This window comes from Abrus precatorius, unplaced genomic scaffold (assembly GCF_003935025.1).
Source record: "Abrus precatorius isolate BTA unplaced genomic scaffold, Abrus_2018 Scaffold7, whole genome shotgun sequence".
Classification (NCBI taxonomy): Eukaryota; Viridiplantae; Streptophyta; class Magnoliopsida; order Fabales; family Fabaceae; genus Abrus; species Abrus precatorius.
This window is the reverse complement of record NW_020874417.1, coordinates 1752956-1778443: the sequence shown is the minus strand read 5'-3', so window position 1 is coordinate 1778443 and position 25488 is coordinate 1752956. Positions and strand designations below refer to the sequence as shown.

At 31.3% G+C, this 25488-nt stretch overlaps 4 protein-coding genes across 6 annotated transcripts; 3 read left to right on the top strand and 1 right to left on the bottom strand.

Annotated features, from left to right (window-relative positions):
* Nucleotides 1–170: 170 nt before the first annotated feature.
* On the top strand, nt 171–2867 carry LOC113873011 (pentatricopeptide repeat-containing protein At4g02820, mitochondrial). 2 transcript variants are annotated; one of them, XM_027510952.1, is made up of 3 exons: nt 196–545; nt 1081–1383; nt 1471–2518. In XM_027510952.1, exons 1-3 carry the CDS (start codon nt 237–239, stop codon nt 2335–2337), a joined length of 1479 nt encoding a protein of 492 aa, XP_027366753.1. In that variant the 5' UTR covers nt 196–236; the 3' UTR covers nt 2338–2518. The 2 variants fall into 2 exon arrangements, with proteins under 2 accessions (XP_027366752.1, XP_027366753.1); XM_027510951.1 differs by having other exon boundaries at nt 171–545; nt 1081–2867.
* Nucleotides 2868–4879: 2012 nt separating this feature from the next.
* On the top strand, nt 4880–6933 carry LOC113873865. Its single transcript, XM_027512212.1, has 5 exons — nt 4880–4971; nt 5233–5329; nt 6128–6293; nt 6528–6617; nt 6785–6933. The coding sequence occupies exons 1-5, from the start codon at nt 4880–4882 to the stop codon at nt 6931–6933; spliced, it is 594 nt and encodes a 197-aa protein (XP_027368013.1).
* Nucleotides 6934–9707: 2774 nt separating this feature from the next.
* On the bottom strand, nt 9708–19230 carry LOC113872240 (basic helix-loop-helix protein A-like). Of its 2 annotated transcripts, XM_027509637.1 has the most exons (7): nt 18679–19230; nt 18238–18492; nt 15786–15882; nt 14699–14713; nt 14501–14557; nt 13929–14418; nt 9708–10978 (listed from the first exon to the last, which is right to left on the bottom strand). In XM_027509637.1, exons 1-7 carry the CDS (start codon nt 18780–18782, stop codon nt 10047–10049), a joined length of 1950 nt encoding a protein of 649 aa, XP_027365438.1. In that variant the 5' UTR covers nt 18783–19230; the 3' UTR covers nt 9708–10046. The 2 variants fall into 2 exon arrangements, with proteins under 2 accessions (XP_027365438.1, XP_027365439.1); XM_027509638.1 differs by lacking the exon at nt 14699–14713 and having other exon boundaries at nt 9991–10978.
* A 5654-nt stretch (nt 19231–24884) lies between these two features.
* On the top strand, nt 24885–25286 carry LOC113873862 (antifungal protein ginkbilobin-like protein). The gene has a single exon (XM_027512210.1). The coding sequence runs from the start codon at nt 24885–24887 to the stop codon at nt 25284–25286; it is 402 nt and encodes a 133-aa protein (XP_027368011.1).
* The last annotated feature ends 202 nt before the right edge of the window (nt 25287–25488 follow it).

Here is a 25488-nt window from a genome sequence, read left to right as displayed (position 1 = left end):
ATGATAATATATTATTAATTTATATAAGTTATCTTATAATTTTATTAATTATAATAAATAAAAGTATATTAAATATATAAATAAAAAACATTTAATGAAATATATAAACAAAAACAACATGATAGAAAAAATAAATGAGATATAAAAAAAGATTATTGTAATTGGAATTTAGAACTCAAATCAATTAGGGTTTAATTTGGCGGGGGGGAGCATTTCCAGTTTGGGTTTAAGAACCCATGAGCTCAGGGATCATGATGCAATCAAGCAGAAGGGAAATGCTTTTTCGTTCAATCGGAGTGTATCTCGCCGCCCTTCGCCACTTTTCGGCCGAAGCAGCGGCCCGGACAGGCTCCGACGCCGCCAGTTCGAGCGGCGGTGGAGACACGCTGGGGCGGAGGCTTCTGAGCCTTGTGTACCCAAAACGCAGTGCCGTCATCGCCATCAATAAATGGAAGGAAGAGGGTCACGTGGTCCCCGGCAAATACCAGCTCAATCGCATTGTTCGTGAGCTTCGCAAGAGCAAGCGCTACAAACACGCACTCGAGGTTAGTTCGCTTTATCATCTTCATCACTCTGCTATAATAGTTGGTTGTGTGAAGGAATGGTACTTTAGGGGAATTGAATACCATGCTTTGGTCATTAATTCGAATTTGGTGTTTTATACAGTGATATATATTATTTCGATATCATTCGCATACTATAACTCTCTGCATCCATTATTGTGAAAATGGTTGCTATGAAATTGAGAATCCTCAAATTATTGACAAACTGGGATTCTGAACATGTCACCTTCCATCATCCTTTAGACTCTTCAACGATTCTAAGCTCTAACCTTTTAATACAGAGCCTGACTCATGAGAGATACCCTTCTGGCTTTCCTTTGCTTATTGTCCTCGAAAAGCTTAAGTTGAGTTGGGTAGAAGAATTAGCATTTGTGGTGCGGCAATTGAGGTGTTCTTTATTTTTATTTGTTGGGACTAGACTGTGCTGGGGTCTAGGGGGAGGCCCTGCCATTAGAGTGATGCTTAAGAATGCAAACGTGTTGAACCGTCTTTTTTGTTTTTGTCTGTGTAAATGCAGGTATGTGAATGGATGACCTTGCAGCGAGATATCAAGCTAGTGCAAGGAGACTATGCTGTTCACTTGGATTTGGTAACTAAAATTCGAGGTTTAAATAGTGCAGAGAAATTCTTTGAGGATCTTCCTGATCGAATGAGGGGCCAACAAACCTGCTCTGCACTTCTCCATGCCTATGTCCAAAATAATTTGGTTGACAAAGCTGAGGCCCTCATGTCAAAAATGTCAGAATGTGGCTTTTTAGGATGTCCTCTTCCTTATAATCACATGATGTCTCTCTACATTTCGAATGGGAAGCTAGAAAAGGTTCCTAAAATTATTCAGGAACTAAGGATGAACACTTTGCCAGATGTCGTCACTTTCAATTTATGGTTAACTTCTTGTGCTTTGCAGAATGATGTTGAAACTGCGGAAAGAGCACTGCTTGAGTTAAAGAAGGCAAAAATAGATCCAGACTGGGTAACATACAGTACGTTAACCAATTTGTACATAAAAAATGCTCGCTTTGAGAAGGCAGGATCTACTGTGAAAGAGATGGAGAACAGAACCTCAAGGAAAACTCGAGCTGCATTTTCCTCTCTCCTTAGCTTGCATACAAACATGGGGAGCAAGGATGATGTTAATCGAATATGGAAGAAAATGAATGCCTACTTTCGCAAAATGAATGATAATGAGTACATTTGCATGTTATCCTCACTTGTGAAGCTTGGAGACGTTGCTGAAGCTGAGAATCTTTATAGGGAGTGGGAGAACATTTCTGGGACCAATGATGTCAGAGTTTCAAACATTCTTCTTGCTTCATACATTAACCAAGACCAGATGGAAATTGCTGAAGATTTTTGTAATCAGATAGTGCAAAAGGGCATCAGTCCTTCTTACACTACATGCGAGCTATTTACACGGGGTTATCTAAAAAGGAAGGATGTGGAAAAATTTCTGGATTATTTTAGTAAAGCTATTTCTAGTGTGAAAAAATGGAATCCTGATCAAAGGTTAATACAAGAAGCATTCAAAATCATTGAGGAACAAGCTCATGTTGAGGGAGCAGAACAGTTGTTGGTTATTCTTCGGAATGCTGGCCATGTGAATACTAATATATATAATCTGGTTCTCAAAACTTATGCAACAGCTGGTAAAATGCCTCTCATTGTCGCTGAGAGGATGAGAAAGGACAATGTTAAGCAGGATGAAGAGACTAAGAGACTCTTGGATCTAACCAGTAAAATGTGTGTGAGTGATGTTTCAAGGATTTTGTCCTAACCTAAGCGCCAATTAATGGAGTCTTAGCTAGTGTTTGGTTGACGTGTTTGTGCGGTATGGGACATCGCATATCTTTTTATGTGCACTGCGTTTTGCAAATCCAACAGAACATGACATGGGGTTAAAAAGTAGCACATTTTGCTATATCAAAAGGCATGGAACCAATGAATATGGAACATGATAGTTCCATTTTGTTCTGTTCTCGTGCCAACGCTGCCTTAAGATAACGTGGAAGACTTGAATGTTTTTTGGCTTCGACTTTTTGTAGTGTACCTCCCATTTGTGAATATGTTTATGAATGTAAGAGAACTTGGCAATTGATACCAATTTTGACCGAACCTAGATTTCGGAGGCAGAATCCGTTGATAGCACTGGGCCAATAATATTCACGATTTTTTTGTTCCTTTTTTGGCACAGTGGGGGACTGAAGCCCAACTTGTAGCAATGTACTTGTATACAATGATCTCTCTTTCATAGAAATCTGGAAGCTTAATAAATTCATGGCAGTTGTTAATTCTGCCAACATTTCTGCATGGCGTAGTTGTTTTCATTGATCCTCAAACACAGTGGATGAAGTGAATTTCCCAGTTTTTATTTTTATTTTTTTGGCATATAGGTACATTTCCTAGTTACCATATTCAATTTTTCAGTTCATATTTTTGTGTAACACAGTTTTTCATTTAGGTTTTGCTTGGGAATTAATTTTAGAAGAGGAAGAGAATTAAAAAAAGGATTTATTTGAGGAAAAAGTTTTCAAATAAAAAAATTATTATAAACCTTTCAAAATTTTCATACTTCCAAATAAAGCCATAAAGAGTTGGCAGTGCTGCAATTAATTGCATGTCCCTCCGACCCACCTTAGGATGAGAGTTTTGTTGACCTAAATATTGAGTCTGCATGGGTACGAAATTTAGCTCGCTCTGTTTCCTTATTTGGTGTATGAATGTATATTTATTTTGGACATACATCCCCAAGAAACTCAACATTTATCGACTTGGTTCCACCAACCATGATCAGCAGCTTATTAGTATTATGATATATTTCCAATTTTGTCATGCATGAACTTTTCTAATGATTAATCGAACGGATGACCTACTTCACACAAAATCCCGTCTGTAATATTTATAGCCACAAGGACTTGAAATTATATTACTTTGTTTAGTAGTTTGTTTCTTATTATTGAATCCACATGTTATCATCAATTCCTCGTCTCCTCCTAACTCGCCCAATCCACAATTAACGTTTGTCATTGACTTTGTTGCATAATCAAAAGAAGCTACTAATTTTGTGGAGGGTTTTTCTACCGCTTTTCTTTTGGTGAGATTACCGGCATTCTTTTACAACGGAACAAGACGGGATCGGTTGGCGTCAGAAACCAAATTTAAAAAAAAATTGATTTTGATTCACTATCAGTATAAAAACTTTTACACTATCAAACATTTGAATACATGGTAGATATGACTTTCAAATTAACTTTTTTTTACAAAATTTGGCAATTCTCATTGACGTGGCTATATAGAATTGAATGTCAATGACAAACTCATATAAACAAATTTACTAAGGACTAATGTATATTAAATTAAAATTATTATTTACATCATATATCACATGTGTACAAACATTAATTGTAACTAAGGTAGGAAAGATATGAAAGAAAGTCCATTTCTCCCACTTGGGTGGAAAAGAAAATGAAAACTAAGTATATAAAATGGGGAAGAACAGGAAAGAAAGGCAGAGGATGGCACCTTTGTTGGTTGCTATAAATTCAGCTCAGACAACTGCTTCATGCGATAATTTCAAAATGTTTGGGGAATTTGGTATGGTGGTTTAGAAAGTTACTTACGAGCTTCCACATAAAGCTTAGATAGCATACGCCTATTTTTTTTTCTTTTACTCATAAACTATTGATTCTTCTCTGAATCGTTCCCTTTTAGACAAGCCAAGTTGGAATGATTAGCTCCACCTTTTAAGATTGATACCCAAAATAACAAGCTCACTTTGAAATAAAAATAATATAAAAAAAGTGACCAAAAACACATGAGAAGAAGAAGGTTGGGGAACAAGCAGCAACAGAGCGTTACGTGAAGAATAATAACTGCAACTACCAGAGATGGAGGGGTTTACCCAACCCATCTCAAACGACCAATATCTCACTACTTATTTCCACCAACTTCAAGAGCACGTTAACTGTACGCGCAATAAACGACCTCGTCGTTTTAGCTTCCCTGGCAGTAGACATCAGCACGCGTTGTTAGGGAGCGTGCGCATTGTGTCAACGTACAAAGCTACGTATGCTTCCTAGGTGTATAGCTTTTTAGTTTTATTTATTAAAAATTTATATTTAATATTATGAAGTAAAACTCTAATTTTAATTTATAAAATTGCACAAGTACCAACCCCACGTAAGTTATATAGTTAAGTTGCAGGTCAGAAGTTGGAGCTTTAAAAACCTGTCTAGTCTCAACCGTTCTAAAATAAGATTGCAACCGAACTCTCTTCAAAATCAATAACATTAAGCTTTTTATTCTCTCTCTATATGGCCATGGCTTCTGTTCATGATGATGGTGAAGTTGGTTTTGAAGAAGGAATGCTCTGGTTACCCTCTCATGTTCTGGACGAGGCATGCGGCACTAAGGTTATGTTTCTCTTATTCATCACTTTTCTTCAATGTTCCAAGTAAACAACTGGGTGGGCATTATTTCGCCAGATTACTCTATTATAGTATGGGTTTGTCTAAGTTGGTGTTATTAAGTGAAGTTTTGGATTGAATTTAATCATACATGTCTTGCTTTTTTACCTTTGGATGTTGTTTATAATTTTTAGTTTAATTTCAAATTTTCAAGTAATTTGACTACTTTGGAATTGGGTTATACTTATATGTGGTTCAATTTATCTTCAGGTATGTATGAGGAACCGCCAAGAAAAAGTCAAAAATCATAAGCAAAAGCATCAACAGCATCATCATAAATCACCGGGAGAACCAAAACCACAGGTACTGTTTCTACTTAATTGCATCCATTCAATCCATCGCTGCCTAGAGGATACTCTGTTTTTTTTTTCCCCGGTTTTGGTAGGAAAATGGGGTACGAATTGAAGAATATGATTTGGCAGAATAGGATTAGCTAGGCTTAAACATTGATTAGGATGTAGTGTGAGACTGAGGACACATATTCCACTTATTCCGCAAGTGACATTCTGATTAATTAAACAATAGCGTCATATTCAGGGCATTTGCCCAACTCAACTACGATAAGATTTAGCATTATAGCCTTTGTTTTCTTATTGGGGTACACACATTATAGGCTTTTCAATTACCCTACTTTAGGATAAGAAGATGCAAATATCTGAAGTATTACTGGAAACAGAAAGAATATGCCTTTGCATTTTGACATCCTTCCCAAAATTAGTTGGATTTCTTTCTTTTTAACAAAAAGAAAAACCAAAACGATGCAAATAAAGAATAAACAAACCTACAAAAGCAGATAACTTTAGTGGCTTATCAGAAATGTTCTGAAGCATGCAAATTAAATTAGATATGTCATGATGCACGTACTCAATCAGGTATCGAATTTTGAGTCTTTGAGGTGTGATATATATGGTACTGGAAATAAAATTAAGAATTGCAACATGAAAAAAGAGTAAATGAATAGAAAATAAGGCAAAAGATTCGATATCTCTTGATAATTGGAAATTTTGGTCTTGTATATTCGTTGAATGTATTTCACTACTGCATATACTCAATTTTATTTCATATACATAATAGATTCTTTTACTGAATCGTCCTCTCGAGTACACAACAAAATCTACCTCAAGATCTTCGTATCAAAGGCCCAAACTTGGGAATGGTGGACCTGGAATGCGAGCTATTTTCTTAGGATCTGGGCATAGATCATGTGGCACTGGCGTATTCTTACCCCAAAGAGCAGGCACAAACTCCCAATCAAGCAAGAGGCCAGGTTGGAGACCCTTGCAATTACATATATTCATATGTGCATGCCTGCATCATTTTCATAAAAGTTGAAAATTTTCTGCATGTAAAATTAATCTATTTTTTTAACTTGTGCTTAAAAACATACGATAAAAATTAATGTATTTTTTTGCCTGGCCAATCCTCCTCAAATTGGTGCTATATACTGAATTTCTTCAACGTGTAGAATTTGGACTTACATGTGTAAGTTTCTGTTTTGCAGCTTGTGCTCCTGTTCTCCTTCCAGCCCGAGTTGTTCATGCTCTGAATCTTAATGTGCATGCATTAGGTGTGCAGATTTCACCCCAGCAAGGTCTTAAATCGAAGTTTTAAGTCTTACTGATTTTAATCTCTCATATTCATTCAAAATTTATATATTTAATTATAAGAATCCGGAAATTTTAGCTATTTTGGGTATATGTTATTCTTGAGAAAAGTTTCCAAAACCCTTAATTACCATGACCTTTCATCTGGTTGCAGTTTATAACCCAAGATGGCGAGAAGCTTACAATAATGATTCAATAGAAAAGAAAAGTGATATGAAAGAAGGGTCCAAGCAATGTAGTTTTATTTCTCAGAATCAAAGTTCTTCTCCACAGATATTTCTCCCAAAGGAATGGACTTACTAGCTAGTTAGATCTTCATTTTGAACAAGAGAACAATTAAATTTGGGAGGACCACAAAGGGGAGCTAACATATGTCCATACATATTAATAATAAAAGCTGGGATGGTTTAAAACTTCAGATGAATTGCTAGCTGTACTGTTAGGTTCTTTGATCATGTACAGGTTTTAGTTCTGTAAAAATATCAACCCAAATCTCACGAGGGTCCTGTATGTAATTGCATACTTCAATATTAAAATGCTTTTAAAGTCTTACCATTGTTATATATCACTAGATCTCACTACTACTAATCATTCATCATTTTTCTTCTTATATTTTCTCCTCGAGAAAATTTGGTATGGTCCCAAGAATTTTGTCAATGGTATTTTTTAAGTATTTCAATTTTTTTTATTTTTCATAAAAAACTCCTTGCGGTAAAATTTGACTTTTTTAAAATTTCTAATATTTTTTTAAAAAAAATCATTATTGGTGAGTTTTGAAATTTTTTAACTTTTCATTGATTCTACCAAAAATTATTATCATTGACGAATTTTGAACTCTATTTTTGTATTTTTTTTTTTAAAATCATATATAAAAAAATCCCATGCAATGATTATTAATTTTTTAGAATACAAAGATTGTTTTATTTTCTATAAAAATAAATAATAATTAATTACAATTGTTAATAACAAATAACATGTAATAAAATTATATTATATTTTAAAAATATTTATAATATTAAATGATTAAATTAGTAAACTATATATCAAATAAATAAATATATTCACTTATATAAATAATAAGTGAGAATTTTCTTAACACAAAATTCATAATAAATAAGAATATAAAAATAAAATTAATATATCTATATATATGTTTTTATTTCTTAAAATAAAAAAATTAACAATTTCCAATGGTTGAGCATTGGGTACTCCAAAAGAAATTCAAACTTTTCTTGCAAATATTAGCATTATATTTTGAGCATTGACTTTTTGTTCTCCGAATTCTGGGCCCCTACCATGGGGTTTTATTGTGCATTGCTTTTCTTCCTCTTTTCCTCGAACATATAACCCATTCATGCAAAATTCAGAATAGCCTCTAATTTACCTAAAACTGCTCCAAAAATAATTCTAAAGACCCGTGATTATGTTAAATGACAGTTGCACTTGTTTAAGATCAAATCTTTTTTTAGGAAGAATTGACAAAAGAGACAACAATTTATTACTTACTTAATGTTTTCAATTAGCTCATATCGCTACGTACCTAAACCTATTAATGATATTTAATCACAATTTATTTTTGAAAACTTGTTATATTTTGTAATATTTAATTAGTATTTAATCACAATTACCCGTGATTTTACATTTAATCTCAATTAGCTCATATCGTCTAATGACTCATTTTTTTCGTTATATTTAATTAATTTTGTAAAATTTTAAAAATAAGATAAAGGATAGAGATTATTAACTGTATAGAAAGTTGACCGCAAGGATCCATATACGTAAAAATGATTACTAATTAAAAAAGTTTTTCCATGTGAAAAAGTAAGAATTTAGTGAATTATTTAAATATTTTAATTGAAGTAGACATTGAAAGAGAAAAAAGGAAAATTCGACAGATAAAATAACATTTAATAAAGTTAGGTCCCTACTTGTCCAAAAAAAGACACAGTATACTATTACAGATGAGCTGTTAGTGTATAAAAATGCACATAGACACAACGAAATCAGTGTTAATGGAAGTCAATTATGATGGACATGAACAATCCTCATGGGTTATTGTGTGGGCTTGTTCGTCTTACCCTTTGGGCCAGCAATGAACTTCACGAGTCTCTAGTCTCAAGATTCCAAGACCTTTCCAATTCAATGTAAGTTGTATAAAGTGGAGAATGCAGAAGAGATTTCTTCTTTTTAGTACATTTTTCTGGCCAACTTGAATAAATAGCATGGCATCTTCATACTAAATTAAAATATAGAATCAAAGATTGTAGTCCCTGAAGGGATTCATTAATCAGAGACACGGAATCATGCATAATGATTATATATAACTGACCAAACTTTGGAAATATATAAATAAAAAATACCATTTATCACTTGTATCATTCATCTATTTACCAATGAAATTTGATACAATTAGTAAGGTAAACACTTCATACACAATTTTTTTGGGTTTTGATTCCTGATAAAAGGAAACTAATTATTTTGCATTAGTTATTTTTACTTGGATACCTTTACACTTATTGAGAAAGATTGTTTTCTATTATCTCTGTCACTGTGTGATATTTTATAATTAAGGAGTATAAAAGATATAAAATATAAAGTAAAACAAATACTTCTCTTTGGTGTTACACTCACTAATATACAAGTATGAAAAATTATACAATCACATAATACTAAAGGCAGAAGGAGACAGAGAAATAGAATAAAGTGTGAAGAGAATACCCTCCTTATTAAATAGGCATAAATACACAATCTGATATATCCCTTAGGAGTGTATATATTTGAAAAAGAAGAAAAATATAAACAATAATAAATATTATAATTGTTGTAATAGAAAAAGGAAAAAAGAGATTAAAAAAAAGCAGTGTAACCTTAATATAAAAATTGGGGATATTAAAAACAATAAACATGGACTCTTATAATAGCAAGTGAAACTGCAAATTTATTATTATTACAACTAAAATTTGATTTATTTTCTAAAATATTTTTTAACTTTTAGAACCATTTTTTTCTTTTCAAATATGCACTCAATTAAAAACAATTTCCAAATAAAGTTTTTCGTAAGCAGGCATCATATTCTAATTAGAAAGTACATTGTACATGCATTTTTCTATACCAATTTCAATTATTCATAGTACATAATTATTACACTAAACAGAATTCCAACTAGTTTAATGAAGTAACTAATTAAAACTCTAAACACAATGCTGATCCCTAGTTTCTTTTATGTTCATCAGCCTTCTTCTAGACTCCACACCTGGCTTGAAATTCAGATATACATGAAGCCAGAGCATATAGCATTAGCACATACCAAATGGGTAACGTAAGCCTCAACCACTAGTAGTGTGGCTTACAAAAGAAATGGCCAGTTAATTAAACCATAAGAAACATTAATTGGTCTAAACTAGAAATTGCACTAATTAATCAACACTATGAGGGATGATTTGGTTAAGTGCTCTCTTAACTTCCACAATGCTAACTTTTTTACCATTCGCATTTTCCTTCACTTTAGCCCTCAACTCAGCAACAAACACCCCATTGTTAAGCGATGATTGCACCCCAATCACCTCTATTCGAACCTCTCTTAGCATTTGCATCACATCAAGAAGCAACCCTTCTCTATGGGGACACTCAAGCTCCAACAACGCATCGCTCTCTATGATCGAAACTTGCACTGACGTGGAAGCTTCAACCTCCACAGCCTTCGCTTTCACACCATTCCCCTCAACGATCCTCACCTTCCTCTTCTCCATCACCGTTATCCCACTTCTCTGTTGTTCCTTGCTCGAACTGCTACTCGTCCTTTGAACCGTTGCATCAGCTTCCATTTGCCGGTTACGCGCTTCTAGCTCTTGAATCTTTCTCCGTAACTGTTTAACGTATTCTATGGTGTCGCCTAATATTGAAGCCTTGTCCATTTTGGTGACGAAGGGAACGAGAGACCTCAGAATGATGAATCTCTCGTTTAGTTTTTCCCGGCGGCGGCGCTCCGCCAGGACATGGTTGGCGCTTAGCTCGTCTTGCGGTGTTCCTTTGCCGCGTAACCGGGCAGTGTCGGCGGCGGCGGTGTCTCGGTTTTGGGGAGAGTTGTCGTCGGGAGTTTTGGCGTGGAGGTACGGTACTGTGAACAGGATGTATTTGAGGAGCCACTGGTTGGTACCGTCGACGGGAGCGTGGAAGTGGTGGTCGGCGAGGGTTGTCCACTTGGCGAAAGCTGATAGGTTGGAGTACGGGATGTAGCCAACGGAGGGTGATGAGTGGGTCCACCTTGAGAATTGGTTTTGGAGGATGTTCGATACCGTTTGAGAGTAGTGAGTGTCTTCTTGTGTTAAGTCTTCTAAGGGATGAGGTGCTGCAAAAAGAGAGAGTAGATCAGGTTAGTTTTAGGAGATGTATAATCGAGTGTCATAAAATTTGATGTGAAGAACTGAGGACTTAATTAATTAATTACATATTAGTTAAACACTTAGCTATGTCGGTTTTTCTACCTCAAAATAGAAGAAAAGAAGATTTGTTACATTCCTCTTATCTGTTACTAGATTTATGTTGAGTCTCTAACATCAACCATGCTTAAGATTTATCTTCCAACACATGAAAGCTTAGGTTTTTTGGTTGGTTTTGAGAATGTTTGGTGCAGACAAATGTAGTAAGCAATGTTTTTCCCTTTTCCTCTTTGGTTGCAAACGGGGAAAGCACTGAGCTATCTTTCAACATCTCATCAACCTTTCCCGGCCACTCCTGCCTACGCCGGACCATACTTCTCACCAATTTTAAGCAAGACAAGGCTCAGAAACACTCAAACCATGAGACCAAAAAAAAAAAAAAAACTCAAACCATTAAATTTTTTAAGTTCCATATTCGACATCACTAAATATTTTGAGTAAATACTAACCAGTACTTTAAGGGTATTGTATAAAAAATTAAAGGTTAAGAATATTTATTAGAAAACAACAAATACACATTTTTTTTTATAATTTTTAATGTAATCTAACATAATTTTTTAATAAAAATTTTACATTTCTAATTTTAGTTAGCAAGATTTTTTTTTGCTAAGTTATTTATTACTTTAGAATATAATAAAATATTATTTTTAATAATATTATTATTTTTTAAGAATATTTTTCATAAACTAACTGTTAAAATAACTTTTAAAATAGTTATCAATATATTGAATTATATTAAATTTTATAATTTTAATAAAAATTGTTATATATAATTTTTTATTATGTATAATATTGGACAGATTAAAAAATTTATTTTTCATATATCTTTCACTTCTCTTATTATTACTATGACATTTTTCATATAAGAATGTATCTATTTTTTTAAAAAGGAATAATTATATAGATTATTTTAACATATTGTTTATTATTTAACAGTTTTTATAAGTCCTATGAGCTGATTTGAGTTCTCAGTTTATTTACTAAATATATGTAAGTAGTATTATTTTCGTGCAATATATAAGATATCATCAATTGAAATTATTTTAAATAAATAATTAAAAATATGTTAAATGGATGTTTTTAATATAATAAATTTTAGAAAAAGGTAAATATTATAATTATTAATAATAAAAATCTTATTATATTAAATAAAAATAAAAAAAATATTTTTTAAATCAAAGACATAATATAAAAAAATTCACTTAGTATAATGAAAGTCTCTAAAAACACTCTCGTTTTAGAATACTATTATAAACAATGTCGTTTAAAAATTAATATTCACAGAAGGTTGATTCACCAAATAACAGAGCACATAAAAAAAAAAGTGTATTGTTAATATTTAAGAATATACTAAAAACATTTTTTCATTAATTTAACACAATCTTACACATATTAATTATATTATTATTCTTAAAAAATTTTATCACATTACTTATTAAAGTATTCATTTATTTTATATATCTTCCTTGCCCTAGTTTCATACTGGGTTAAGATATAAAAATATCATTACTCTTTTAGTAGAATGTGTTCTCGCTCTCTTGCCTGAATAGGCAGCAAGAGTGCTGGCCCGACCAAATGCACAGCTAGTATGTGCGCTGGTATTGTTTTGGTTTGGTGGAAAACATTACACAATCATGATATAATTTAAACACTTAAACTGACAATTAATTTGTGCAAAATTGCGTGCACAAAGCTAGGAATTGTAACCTTAATTTTCTCTGAAAATATCTTTACATAGTTAATTTGATGCTTATAATCACAATTCTTAAGTATTAAACAAAAAAATTATCTCGTTCTGAATCGTGAAATATATATTATGTACCAGAAAAGAGCAAAATATTGTGATAGTGGTATATATTCAACAATATAATTAAAAAAATAGAAATCTTACTCCAAATCAAAAACACCTTGACTTGCTATTGATTTTTGGTATGGAAAAGCTTAATGTTGAAGAGTTATTCCGTTGCTTACAAGCTATTTATTAATAGAAAAAATCAAAAGCAAAAAAACAAAAAGTTTTACAAGGCAGTTGTTTTTTTCGTCTTTCTTACCTGCAGGCCAAATCACTACGTCATTTATTATTAGGTATACAAAAAAGTACTCCAACCCATGCGCATCACAGTATAACTGAGTAGGGCCTGGGAAAGTTATTAGTTGACACTTCAATTTTGGATGTTAAAAGACAGAAATAATTTATAAAAAAAAACAGAGAGAGAAAATAAAAACACGACAGGTGACACGAAAAGAAGAAGAAGAAGAAGAATGGATGTAAAAAAGAAAATCTAAAGATATAAATATTAGTTTAACAGATGATTTCAAGATTTTGAGCTCCTTTTAAAAAAAAGGATGACACAATGTGTTTGAGGGTCAACTCAATAATTTGATGAAATAATGAGAAAGTGACATTGTCACATTGACTCTCTCTCTCTCTCTCTCTCTGCAAATATAGAAATTTGCATGGGGAGCATGTACGTTGGTTTACGTGTATGGCGGTGACTGAGAACTTGAGCATTAAAATCTGCTTGGATTATTTAGGTGTGGACCCCACCAAGGGATTATAGGACAAAGGAATTTATTAGGAGATTGGACCACACTCCCATTATGACTATGTCCACTAGACTGGTCCCTTCCCTTCCTTTTCCAAATTTAATGAACTAACTATGCTTCAATCTTTGCAATGCCACTTGTTCTTTTATTTATCACCTCATTTATCTAAAACCCCACACACATATTCTTTTTTTTTTATTAACTGTAAAAACATTAAACAATAAAACTCATTATTTTTTAATTTTTACTAAGCTTAGGTTAGTAATAAAGAATGTATTCAAAAAAAGGTGTTCTAGCATTATTTTTATTTACCTGAAACCGGTAGTTGAACTTGTAACGGGTCTTGGATCGGGGCCCACCTCCTGGTCGATTCGGCTTGACCCGACGGGTTTCCGGTCTGACTCACCGCTAGCAAATGAAAGTCCGAGTCCAAGTTGTTGGACCCGTCGTTTGGTGACCCGACCCGGATATCCTCCGGCATCTCCAGCTGCATCAGCTCACTCGGCTCCGCCGCCGTGTCGGGCGTCGTTGCGGGGCCAGCGATATGGCCTCCCGTTTCGTCTTCGGAGGCAGATTCGGCTTCATCTTCCTCTTCTTCTTCGTCTTCATCCATGTCGTTTTGGTTGATTGTGTGGGTGGGGGGTGGGTCTGCCACGGTGTACATCACGGTGGGGATGTGATCGGAGGAGGAGGTGGGGTTGGAGGTTGAGTGCTCCGACAGGGCGGGCTTCGGCGGCAGAGGGTGGTGATGGTCTAAGAAGAAACTTTTCACGTGTTGGATGAAATTGAGGTCTTCTTGCACCTAAGCAATAACAAACGTAATAAACAAATATAAGGTGAAAGAGACGGAGGTGTTACCTTACTTACGAGGGAGTTGATGTTACCTTTTCCGTTGTTCCGAACTCAACGACGCCGTCCAACAGAGGAATGCACACCACGGTCTGTACGTAGTTCGTATGGTAAAAAAAAACCATCATAATATAAAATAATGTTATTTTGGTCATTTTCTTTTTTGTATTAGACTTAAATCACAAGTCAGAAAGCCAGAAATTAATTCATGCACAAATTTAAATAATTGTTACCTGTATACGAGCACTCTAGCCGTGGAAAATTTTGTAATCGTCCCCAAACCACAGCCAAAACAAGCTAGTTAGTAAATTAATTCATCATGTAACAATCAATACCTTCAATTAATTTAGACGAACTCAGACAAGTATGATAAGAGAAAAAAAATTTACAAGCTAAAATAATTTTTTTTTTATAAATTAAATCAATTTATCTTCCTTAAAATTTTTTTAAAAAGGTTAAATTTTAAAATTTTCTAAAACTTATATAGGAATATAAGTTAATTTTAACTTATAAAAAAATTGATTAATTTGATTTTTTATTTTTTATTTTTTATTTTTATAAATAATTTTTGAAAAAAAATATCTAACTTAAAACCAAAAGTAAAAGCAACTTGTCGCTTAAAAGTAATATTTGCAACTTCCTTTAGATGTGAAAATTTGATAATCAAAAGAATTCATTTCACATAAAATCATTTTTACACGTTCTTACTCCTTTTGCATGTAAAACAAATGTTGAGTTAATATATTTGTATTACGAAAATAACGTAAGTGTAAAAGAAAAAAGAAGTGTGTCAAGTAAGTGAATGAAAACAAGTGTAAAAATATCATGTTCCTTAAGATAAATCAGCCAGTAAAATTGATATGCATACAAATTGAATATAAAGTGTAAATTCCTCATTATACCCTGTTCCTTTAATTTCCTATCTTACATTCTGCCCTCCCCTCCCTTGAAGTAGAAAAATTCTATCAATGGTAAATTTGTCCCGTAGTTAAATTAATGTTATAACAATATTTTTTTAAGGCATGCTTTTAAAAATTAAAAATAATAATTTTTATTAAAATTTATGGCATTTGATGTTATTAATACATTGAATTTTGTATTATCTTAGTATTGTTACTAAAAACTTACTATACATATTTTTTATTATGTATTTTTAAGTATAAGTTAAAAAACTTGATAATATTTTAAGAAAATTGGTTATTGAGCATTTAATATGTCTTATTAAACATTTTAATTATGTTAAGAAAAATCCTTTCTACTGATTTATTAACATTTGCCTTAAAGCTATTGTATTAATTATAAATTTGGTAATTGAAGCACCTTGGCTAGAATAGCTCGTGAAAATGTTTTGCTGTCCACCTCGTTTGCACCAGTGAGCCATACATGCTGCCTCCTTGCATATGCCTTTCCCGGCAACCTGATATAACAACAAAAAAAATAAAATAAATCAATCAATCAAACAATCTTATGCTGCAATAATTATACTAATTCAAGTTTATAAAAAATATACAGCAATATGCTAGCAGATTGCTGACCCTTATGTTAAATTTGAATTTAAGAAAAGAAGCTTATATATGTAAGTGAAAACAGAGTAAAATCTAATAAATATAATTCATCGTTGATCCCATCGCAACATTCGCACCATGTGTAGTCTTAGAAACAACATAATATGATGTGATTGATGCATTAATTTACTCTCACCATAGTTTAGTATTTACAGTGTACATGTCATTATATTGCAAATTTTACTCTTTAACAATGAATTAATTTTAAAGAGTGGCTTCTCAAAAACAATTAAATTGATCTTTGAAAAAGAAAACCGAATAACATTATTCATAGCTACATAAATCATCAACAATAATTATATATCACAATTAATGATTTCTTTCATACATTATTTATGTAGGGTCTATTGATTTATTATTTTATTCTCATAACATCATATTGTCACATTCTTTTATACAAGATGAGATAATTCAAATATTATACAAACGATAGTGACATTAAATTAGTGCATTATAATAATCAGATTCCTAATCTAGTCCTACACCACTCAGATCTATTAAACTTTTTCTTTGTCCTTCTCCCAACAATAGCGTCTCTTACAGAAGATATATAGATATAGATGAGCAACATGATCCTCATAGCTGTGCATGGACCAGCCTAAATTAACTGGTACCTCTTCCATAATTGAGAGCTAATTAGGCTTTCTACAGTGTTATGAACGTGCACCCTTCTTATATCGGGACCAATTGATGTTATATATCCTTTTGATGGGTGTGAAAACGGTATTAGCAATTTGGGAGAAACTAGGAAGCTATAGAAACAGCTATCCTCCAAAATCGAAGTCCTAATATATTTTCCCAAATGAAAATATCACGGTGTAAAAAGTTGAACATGGAGGTGAGAACGGGGGAGAAAGAAAAACCGTGATTGCGAAAACTTCCAAATGCAGGATGGTAGTACGTAGTAGCAGTTTTTTTGCAGCTATGTTGTTTTGAATTTTGAACGCATTAATTTGTCTGGTTTCTCGAAATAAGTAACTCTCTCTTTCAGCCATCGTCTTCAAGCATATAATGCGCAACTTAATACTTGACCAGCTCAGCAAATTCTTATTTGACAGAATGCTCCGAATATATTCCCTCAACACATTCTAACATAACTCTCAATATCAAGTTTGTCAGATACACAAATTACGTATAATCTAACTGCTCTTCATTTACTCCTGAATCAAGAAGAATCTGAGAAACCCTCGAATCTAGGAAGAAGAAATAAAGTCCCATAGCTACCTTTCTGCCAGAGCAAAATATGATACTATACGCGAAAAACTTCCAACAAAAAAATAATTGGCTCAATTGTGAAAATTTTAAACAAAATATTTACCTCAACTTTAAGAATTAAGTTAAAACAGCTAATAATAATAAAATTTTATATTAAAAATTATTCAGAATATTTTTATAACTTGAACGTAATAAATATATTTTTTAAATGTTTGAACTCAGTCTTCAACTAAGATTAACAAAATTCAAAATTTACCGTCTTTCCTCTTTTTCAGTAGACTCACACTATTATTTTTTTTTCTAGAGACCCCTCTAATGCAATCTTTTTGACGAATTATTTGTTACTGAATAAAATTTATTGGCATTGTAAAATAATGTGTTCCTTGATTAATGAATTTTTTTTTCCTCGTTGTATTTCTTGTTCGTTGCTGACACAGTACATAAATTCGAAGTTACTCACTCATTGCATTTAAACTACGTACGCTTAAAGCCTCTGAGCCAATCTGCATGCATCCCCAAAATGCATTTCACAATGAAGGGAACTGCATTGATATATCATGGACAACTTCTAGCCAAAGCTCTTTTATGAGAAAATGATTTAACGTCTTTAATTTTCTCTAACAAAAGAAAGGAATGTGTTTGTTTCCAAAGCCAAGTTAGCACAATTGGAAAGTTATTAAATTTTTTCAGCTACTATTAATGTTGCATTTAAACTCACAAGTCACAATAGCTAGCCTCTCCCTTTCTCTATCACTTAGGGAGACCACTTTTCCGTTCACCCTTACCGAAGCTATTATATTGCTCCACTTATCTTCAAAAGGAAACTTGAATTTTGGGTATGATGAAACTATTTAGATTGAAAATGGCCCATTAAATACAAAGATTTATGGGATCGAATATAGTTCAAAATTTAAAAGAGAATGCTAGAATAGATATCTAACTAAGGATATAATTAAAAGGAACTTCATAACATGTAATGAAACTTGACTTACCCAACATCAGGAGGAAAGGAGAATGAAACACACATCAAATAGAACCATTCGGATTCTGTTAGGTCCTCCGGCGACAAGGCAGCACAAGGTCGGCGAGTTGGTGGGTTTGTATCTCCGGCAGACAATGATTCATAGAGTTCTCTAAGTTGCTGGCTTCTTTGGAGAGACGCCTCTTCAGCACTAACCTCCATTGGTTGCACCGTCTTCCGAGTCTTAATTGCCCCGTTGTAGTACCCATCACCCCAAACCAAAATCCTAAATCAACATATCGTTAAAATTAACTTAATTATAATAATTAAGCTTAATACACACAGGTACATGTAACATGAATGTGTTACAGTGTTAGTTACTAAGACTATACATGAATAATTAATAATTAAAGGCGTAGTTATATGGTGGACAATTTATGTAGTGAGATGAGAAAGCAAATTAATTACGTACACTTGTTGTGGACAAAGTTGCCAGAAGAGGCTATATGTCCACTGAACAGATTGCACCGCAGCCTGCAACATGCTTTGAAGCCTACTCCCTAGTGGCGCAGCCATTGTTCCCAACAGGGATTTGCACTAGCAGGCTTTCGGTTACTTCATTGCAGTCATATCTGTCTTTCTTCAAATCACTTACCCAAAAGTAGGAAAAAAGTGGGAAAGAGGAAAAATTGGCTTCTGGGTTTTGATGAGAAGTAAATAGGCAATGAAAAAGAGTGTTTGTGTGGATCTGAGCCGAAAATCAAACCATTTATTCCCAACGAAATGAAGTGAGAAGATAAGGTTAGGGGGGAGCTCTAATGAGAGAATAGAAGGTCTAGAAATTAAGTAGACCTGTAGATATGGCTTGTAGGAGAGAGTGATATTTTAAAAAGGTTTGTGACTTTGAGGTGGATACGCGAGCGATCCAAGAATTACCATCTTTGTAAGAAGAAGATCTGAGAAGGTTTGTTGTAAAAGTAAATATCAGAAAGAAAAGATGAAGAAAGATAGGGTTTGGAAACGATTGAGCTTGGCTTTTGACTGGTTGGTCTACCAGACAGTTATAGTTATATGGTTCTGAGGCTGAGGGTGCGTTGTAGTTTGTTAGTTGTGTTATTGTTTAGACCACACCCACACTATTTTATGGTATCAAATTAAGAAAATGAAGATGATTAGGTGCAGCTGCTAAACAGTAAGCACAAATGCAAGGGGATATTGTTGTTATTCTCAAGTTCAAACGATTATATATATATATATAAATATTTCTTACTTATGACGTCAATTGCATAATTATTCAAGTTATAATATAATTAAATTTAAAAATATTACTAAATATTAAACTAAATATCAATGGCTTGAGAGTAATAATAGAGTATATTTTTTTACAATATTTCCATAGTACAGCGTTGGTGGTATTGCATAATTTGCATTGTAGAACCAATTGATGAGTACTCAACTCCTGCTTACAAAACTCAAGAACCAATGCCCACTCTTCCGCATGTGACCTGTAGGTTTGGAAGGTGAAAAAGAAATTAGGGAGCAATAATTTTATAAAATATTATAATTTTGCATATTTGTATTTTTTTCATATTCTATTTCTTTATTTAATATAATTATTTTATTTTCTTTGTATTAAGTTTACTTTTGTTATTAAAGCTTCTTCCAATAAATTCAATTCTTTTAATTTTGGTGGTTCTATAAATTCAAAGCAAATTTCTTGCTTCAAAGGGATAGTAAGATTAAAAAAGGTGTTTCTAATAATAATTGAGATAACATATTTTTAACAAGAACAAAAACAAGTTGAATGGCCTGTTTTACTTTTATAATTTCTTGTATTATAATTAATATTATATATTCATTTCATCATTTCACTTATAATTAATATTAGTTTCATCATTTCACTTATAACTGCCCCTGATGTTTTCTCATAATATTTTGTAATTATTAAATATGTATTTATATTTTTATATATAATTGATGTCAGCTTCAGAATCTATTATTAATAATACACAAAAATTATGCTCTAATTATAGCATAAGATTTTTAAAATATGAAAAAAGTTCAAAGTGAAAAAAACAGGTTGCGTATGTGTTTTTATATTTGTAGTATATCACAAATTGAATGATTAAATCAATAAATTTATATTGGTAAAAATTATTGAAGATATTATTTAATCTTAATTCATGTATATATGGCATTATTGAAAATATATTTTCTGAAGCAAATTAACAATATATGTATGATGTAATAATCAATTATGCCTTTTAAATTGTATATATTTACCTTTTTAACTTATTTTATTTGCTGAGATAAGTCTATTTTCACATACTAACAAGCATCTAATATCTAGTTTATTTTAAATTTAAGTGTATAAAACTTAAAATTATTTAATATGTGCTCTATCTAATGTAAAGGAGAATATTATATATATATATATATATATATAGAGAGAGAGAGAGAGAGAGCAAAGTGAAATTTAAAAAGAAAAAACGTGTATAAACAGAAAGCACATACATGAGATTATTCAATTCTTAAGTGTTAAATTTTATTTAGTCAGTTGAAAATTTTAAATGAAACAATTTTAAAATGGTTTTGTGAATTTTTACTTTGGTTATTTGTCAACATTCTTTTCTCATTTTGTGTCAACAGTGCACCTATATTTTATCATATATAATAAATTTGAGTAAGGAGTTGAAGCTACTATGCATGCGTGTGTTTTTTTTTTTTAATATACATATGAAACAAATATTATATTATCTTACTTCAATTTTAACCATTACCATTTGTAATGTAAATATATTTCGTGCAACAAAATTTTGTTTCGTTATCCCGCTCAAAAGAAAATGTTGTAACTTATTCTCTTATTTTGAACAATTCGTCAATTAAGTAAATGAAAAATTAAGTATCAATTAAATAATAGTTTAATTTATTTGTTTTTTTACGTGCATTAATTCTGCATCTAATTGAATGATGGATAATTAATGCATAATAGAGTTTCAATAGGAAAGCATTCACATATTATATTAAATTTTTTATATGTAATAAATATTTTTAAAAAATAAAAAATTTGATCAAATATTTAAATATTTATAAAAATAAAACAAATTAATTTTGTATGATTTTAAAATAAAAAATAATTGTGATCTTTCAGTATATAATTGATAATATTTTTATTTATGTAGATTTAGAACCATAAGACTTAGGAAGGGAAAAAAAGTGTAATTAAAAATGGAGACACCACTTGCGTAACTTTACATGCATTAAGTTGATCAGTATATGCCAATCCCAAGGAGAGTACGATTGTCCATTTGTCCCCTAACGCATTTACATTTTTGAAAGCCCTCCCACTGCCCGTAATGTCAATTTCTCTCTCTCTCTCTCTCTCCCTTTTCATCTGCTCACTCAAAAACACTGTTAGAAAGTTTAGAGAAAGAATAGATAATTTAGAGAATTTATGAAGATTGTTAGGGTTAACTCTGCTATTTTTCATTAAGTTATTCAACTTTTTACTCCTTTCTTTCTTAAGACGATGTATTAGAGGAAATGTATTGCTAATCTTACTCAGTTGCTTTATTTGCTTCTTCAGTGTCCAAAGTTCCCAATTACAATTTTTGGCAACCAAGTCTTTATTGCACACGAAGATTAGGATACCTTGTCTGGGGGGCTGAGATGAATGGCATTGTGGACTGCTGAGGAAGCTACATGGACCAAACCCAAGGTACATATTGCCCAAAATTCAGCATTTGATAAATAATTAAGGGGAAACATTCAAGGATATTAACAAAAAAAAATTAATTAAACATTATAATGAATGTGTATTAATAATAATTTTGAATAATAATATCCTAAAAGCACATATATGTACTTGTGATAAAAATTACAGCTAGTGAAGTAAAGACAAAGAAAAGGTGAAGTGGTGTGAGATGAGACAGAATCTGTAGGATATCACACGCGGGGGCCTGGGTCTGGGTCATCCGAACCAAATGGGACGCATTAAGCTCATAAACAAACGAGACAGAGGGTCCCAATTTGGTGGAAATGTTACAAACTTTCAAATTTGAACTATTGTCTAACTAAATTCCACAAGGCACACCAATGCTGTGCAGTAAAGATTGTTTACTGAAAAAGTTGCAGAAGAAAGTAGGTTATACTGAAAATGTCATAGAACCAAGTAGATTGTGCTGAAAATTGACAAAACCAAGTCGATTTCATTAAAAAATTCAAGAGTAATTCAATATTAAATCTACCGTATAATAGACCTTAATATTAAAAAATTTATTACTACCACATTAATGGTAGTATTAAATTTTAACTTTCAACATACACTGTAAGAAGACCTTAAGAAATAGACCTTAAGTCATTCATACACTGTAAGAAGAGACAAGTTTATAGAGATTTTAGATTTTGAAAATGAGAATGCAGAGAAATTTATTAAGGACAAAATAACCATACCATTTGCCTCATGAAAAAATTCTCTACCATTTTTTTAGTTAACAGAACATCTCTTCTTTACTATTTTTCTTAAGGGGGAAAATGTTATTTTTTCAGTCATCTCTATTATAAATCTTCTATTATTATCTTAAAATCCAATCAAAAAATTCAAAACAATTTAAGTTCAAAAAAAAAAAAGAAAAAATAAAAGAAAAATATATATTTAAGTCAAAGATGAAGAGAAAACGAGATGTAAAAGCGTAAAAAAAAATTAAAAAAAAGTAACTAAAAAAATTATTACGATACATTATATTTTCCTTATAATTTACAAAGAAGTTAGACAATATCAAATTAAAATAAAAAATTTAAAGAATAATAATATTTATTACAATAAAAAAACTTGTTTAAAATATTTTTAAAAATTAAGAGATTGAAATAAAAAAATTTAAAGAAATACATAAAAATAAAACAAAAAATTTACCAATTAATTTAATCTATTTAATTTATAATAATAAAATAATAAATTATAAATTAAATAAAAAATTTCAGATTTAATATAAAACTTATACTAATATATATATAGTTATTTAACTCTCAAAATTTTAGGTAAGTGTCAAATGACCAGGCATCCACTAATAAGTGTCAAAGTGGCAGGCAACAGGTAGAGCACGGTTCTCTATTATTGGCTCCGCTTGAATTAAAGTTTTCCACTTCTTAAGTAACGTATCTACACATGCATTATTATTAAATATATTGCATAAAAAATCATATTAATAGTGAATAAAATTTTAAAACTTCGAAACATCGGAAATAAATAGCATTCAATGCTTCTTATATTTATTATTAAAATAATATATTTATATTAATTATTTTAATTTAAAAATTTTATTAACATCAGCCTATAAGACTAAGTTTAAAAATTTATAAATAGTAAAATTTTATTAAAAAATATTTATTATACTTTTCAGTAATTTTAATATAAAAAATATATACTTTTTAATAAAGAAATTATTTATAAAAATTTAAACTTAGTTTTAAAGACTAAAATTAATAAAATTTTGATTTAAATTGATTTATGACACGCACTGCATACTGTGTGTTTATTTGTTGTTGTATTCGAATGTTCTAAAATTTATTTTAAATAGGCCAAATTAAATGAAATATACATTATTTAAGAAGCAAAGTGATCTGTAACCGATTCTGGAAGTTAACCAATTAGATCCTATATTCTTTTAAGAGAGCACAATTTTTAATCATATAAAAAGTGAATAGTATTCATTTTAATGCACATATTAGTGGATAAGCTTTTTTTTTCCACTAATATTAATACTTTTAAAATAGATTGAATTTTTAAACAAATTTTTAAAAATGTTTTTATTTGATTTAGTTCATTTTTTTTAAAAGAAATATATTACTAAGTCTTTTATTCAATGATGAATAAATATAATTTTTTAATATATGCTTATAAATTAGAAGCTGATAATTTCAATCCTTCTTTCAAGTCCAACTTTTATGCCTTTTTTTTTGGATTGGAGAAAAGAAAATGAAAAGAAAAGAAAAAGTAAAAATAACGATATATTTTTCTATTTAATTGAAAAAAAGAGAGAAAATATTTTCAAAAATAAAATTTCAAAATTTTATTTTGCTCGTTGTATTTTCAATTAATTTGTTTCCCCATTTTCGTTGCATGGAAACAAACAGGGGGTTAGACTTTAACCTGGTTGAGTAGAGGCTAAGAAAAACATCAATATTGTAAGAGGGCCGAATGGTTCATTAAATTAATTAAACTTAAATAGAACAAACAAACTGACAAAAATTCAACACTCATATCCACACATTATTTTCTAATTAGTGTTGTATACGTTTATGTTAATGTGTGTTGTTTGATTATAAGAGATTAATAATAAACTATACTGCTACAATTATAATTCATTATCATAAAATTATCGGTCAATTAATCAAAGTATCAAACAAAACAAATCACTATCTACAATTCCACAAACTGATTAATTCATTATTAATTGACAAAAAAAGTATCACAAAAGGATGTCCACAAGAATCATTTTCCAACAAATTAAGGATAAGTTCTTGCTAATGCATAATTGGAACGTGGGTAAAGACTAAGCAACATTAGAATTGCAACTAGATAAAAGTGATATTAAAAGAGAAAAGGATGTGACGAAAATTCAAACCTGACCCTATAATATAGAAGGTGTGTTATAGAAATGAACCAAAGGCAATAAGAAGATGGGTATTTCTTCAGAAATTGCAGCAGCTGCGATTGGTTTGTTGTGTTTGTGGAGTGTTGCTGACAGTGTCCCCAACACCAACATAACCACCGTTCTATGCAACGTTGGGGGGTACACTTCAGGTGATCCTTTTGCTGTAAGTTTATCCTATGTTGTTGGTGAATTGGAGACAGGGACTCCAAACCAGAAAAATTACAATTACTACAACATTTCTCCTTATCCAAATGCCTTTGCTTATGGACATGCTACTTGCAACCTAAATCTCACAACCTCTGACTGCAAAACCTGTCTTGGTGTTGCTAAGACCATCATGTTCAACTCGTGTCCTAAACGTATAGGGGCTCGTTCGGTGCTACATGATTGTACAATCAGGTATGAGCAGTACCCATTTGATGATTAGAGTTGCAAAATACCTCAACACTTTGTAACAATGTATTTGTTTGTGTACCACAAATTAATATACTTTTGAATAAATAATTTAGGGTTTGGTTCTTCTACATATTGAACAGATAAATTTATTAGTTTAAATTCAAATCTTCCTATTTATAAGATTATAATAAGTGCGTGATTAAATTAAATTCCCTTTAAATCAAGATACCTAG

What these genes read in the sequence shown, in the direction of transcription:
- LOC113873011 (XM_027510951.1), top strand. Translation starts at nt 237, where the DNA reads ATGAGCTCAGGGATCATGATGCAATCAAGCAGAAGGGAAATGCTTTTT. An exon ending in GCTACAAACACGCACTCGAG is followed by an intron (nt 546 to 1,080) that starts GTTAGTTCGCTT and finishes GTGTAAATGCAG; the next exon opens with GTATGTGAATGGATGACCTT.
- LOC113873865 (XM_027512212.1), top strand. Translation starts at nt 4,880, where the DNA reads ATGGCTTCTGTTCATGATGATGGTGAAGTTGGTTTTGAAGAAGGAATG. An exon ending in CGGGAGAACCAAAACCACAG is followed by an intron (nt 5,330 to 6,127) that starts GTACTGTTTCTA and finishes CGTCCTCTCGAG; the next exon opens with TACACAACAAAATCTACCTC. An exon ending in CCAATCAAGCAAGAGGCCAG is followed by an intron (nt 6,294 to 6,527) that starts GTTGGAGACCCT and finishes TCTGTTTTGCAG; the next exon opens with CTTGTGCTCCTGTTCTCCTT.
- LOC113872240 (XM_027509637.1), bottom strand. Translation starts at nt 18,782, where the DNA reads ATGGCTGCGCCACTAGGGAGTAGGCTTCAAAGCATGTTGCAGGCTGCG. An exon ending in CAACTTTGTCCACAACAAGT is followed by an intron (nt 18,493 to 18,678) that starts GTACGTAATTAA and finishes ATGTTGATTTAG; the next exon opens with GATTTTGGTTTGGGGTGATG. An exon ending in TCCTTTCCTCCTGATGTTGG is followed by an intron (nt 15,883 to 18,237) that starts GTAAGTCAAGTT and finishes TTGTTATATCAG; the next exon opens with GTTGCCGGGAAAGGCATATG.
- LOC113873862 (XM_027512210.1), top strand. Translation starts at nt 24,885, where the DNA reads ATGGGTATTTCTTCAGAAATTGCAGCAGCTGCGATTGGTTTGTTGTGT.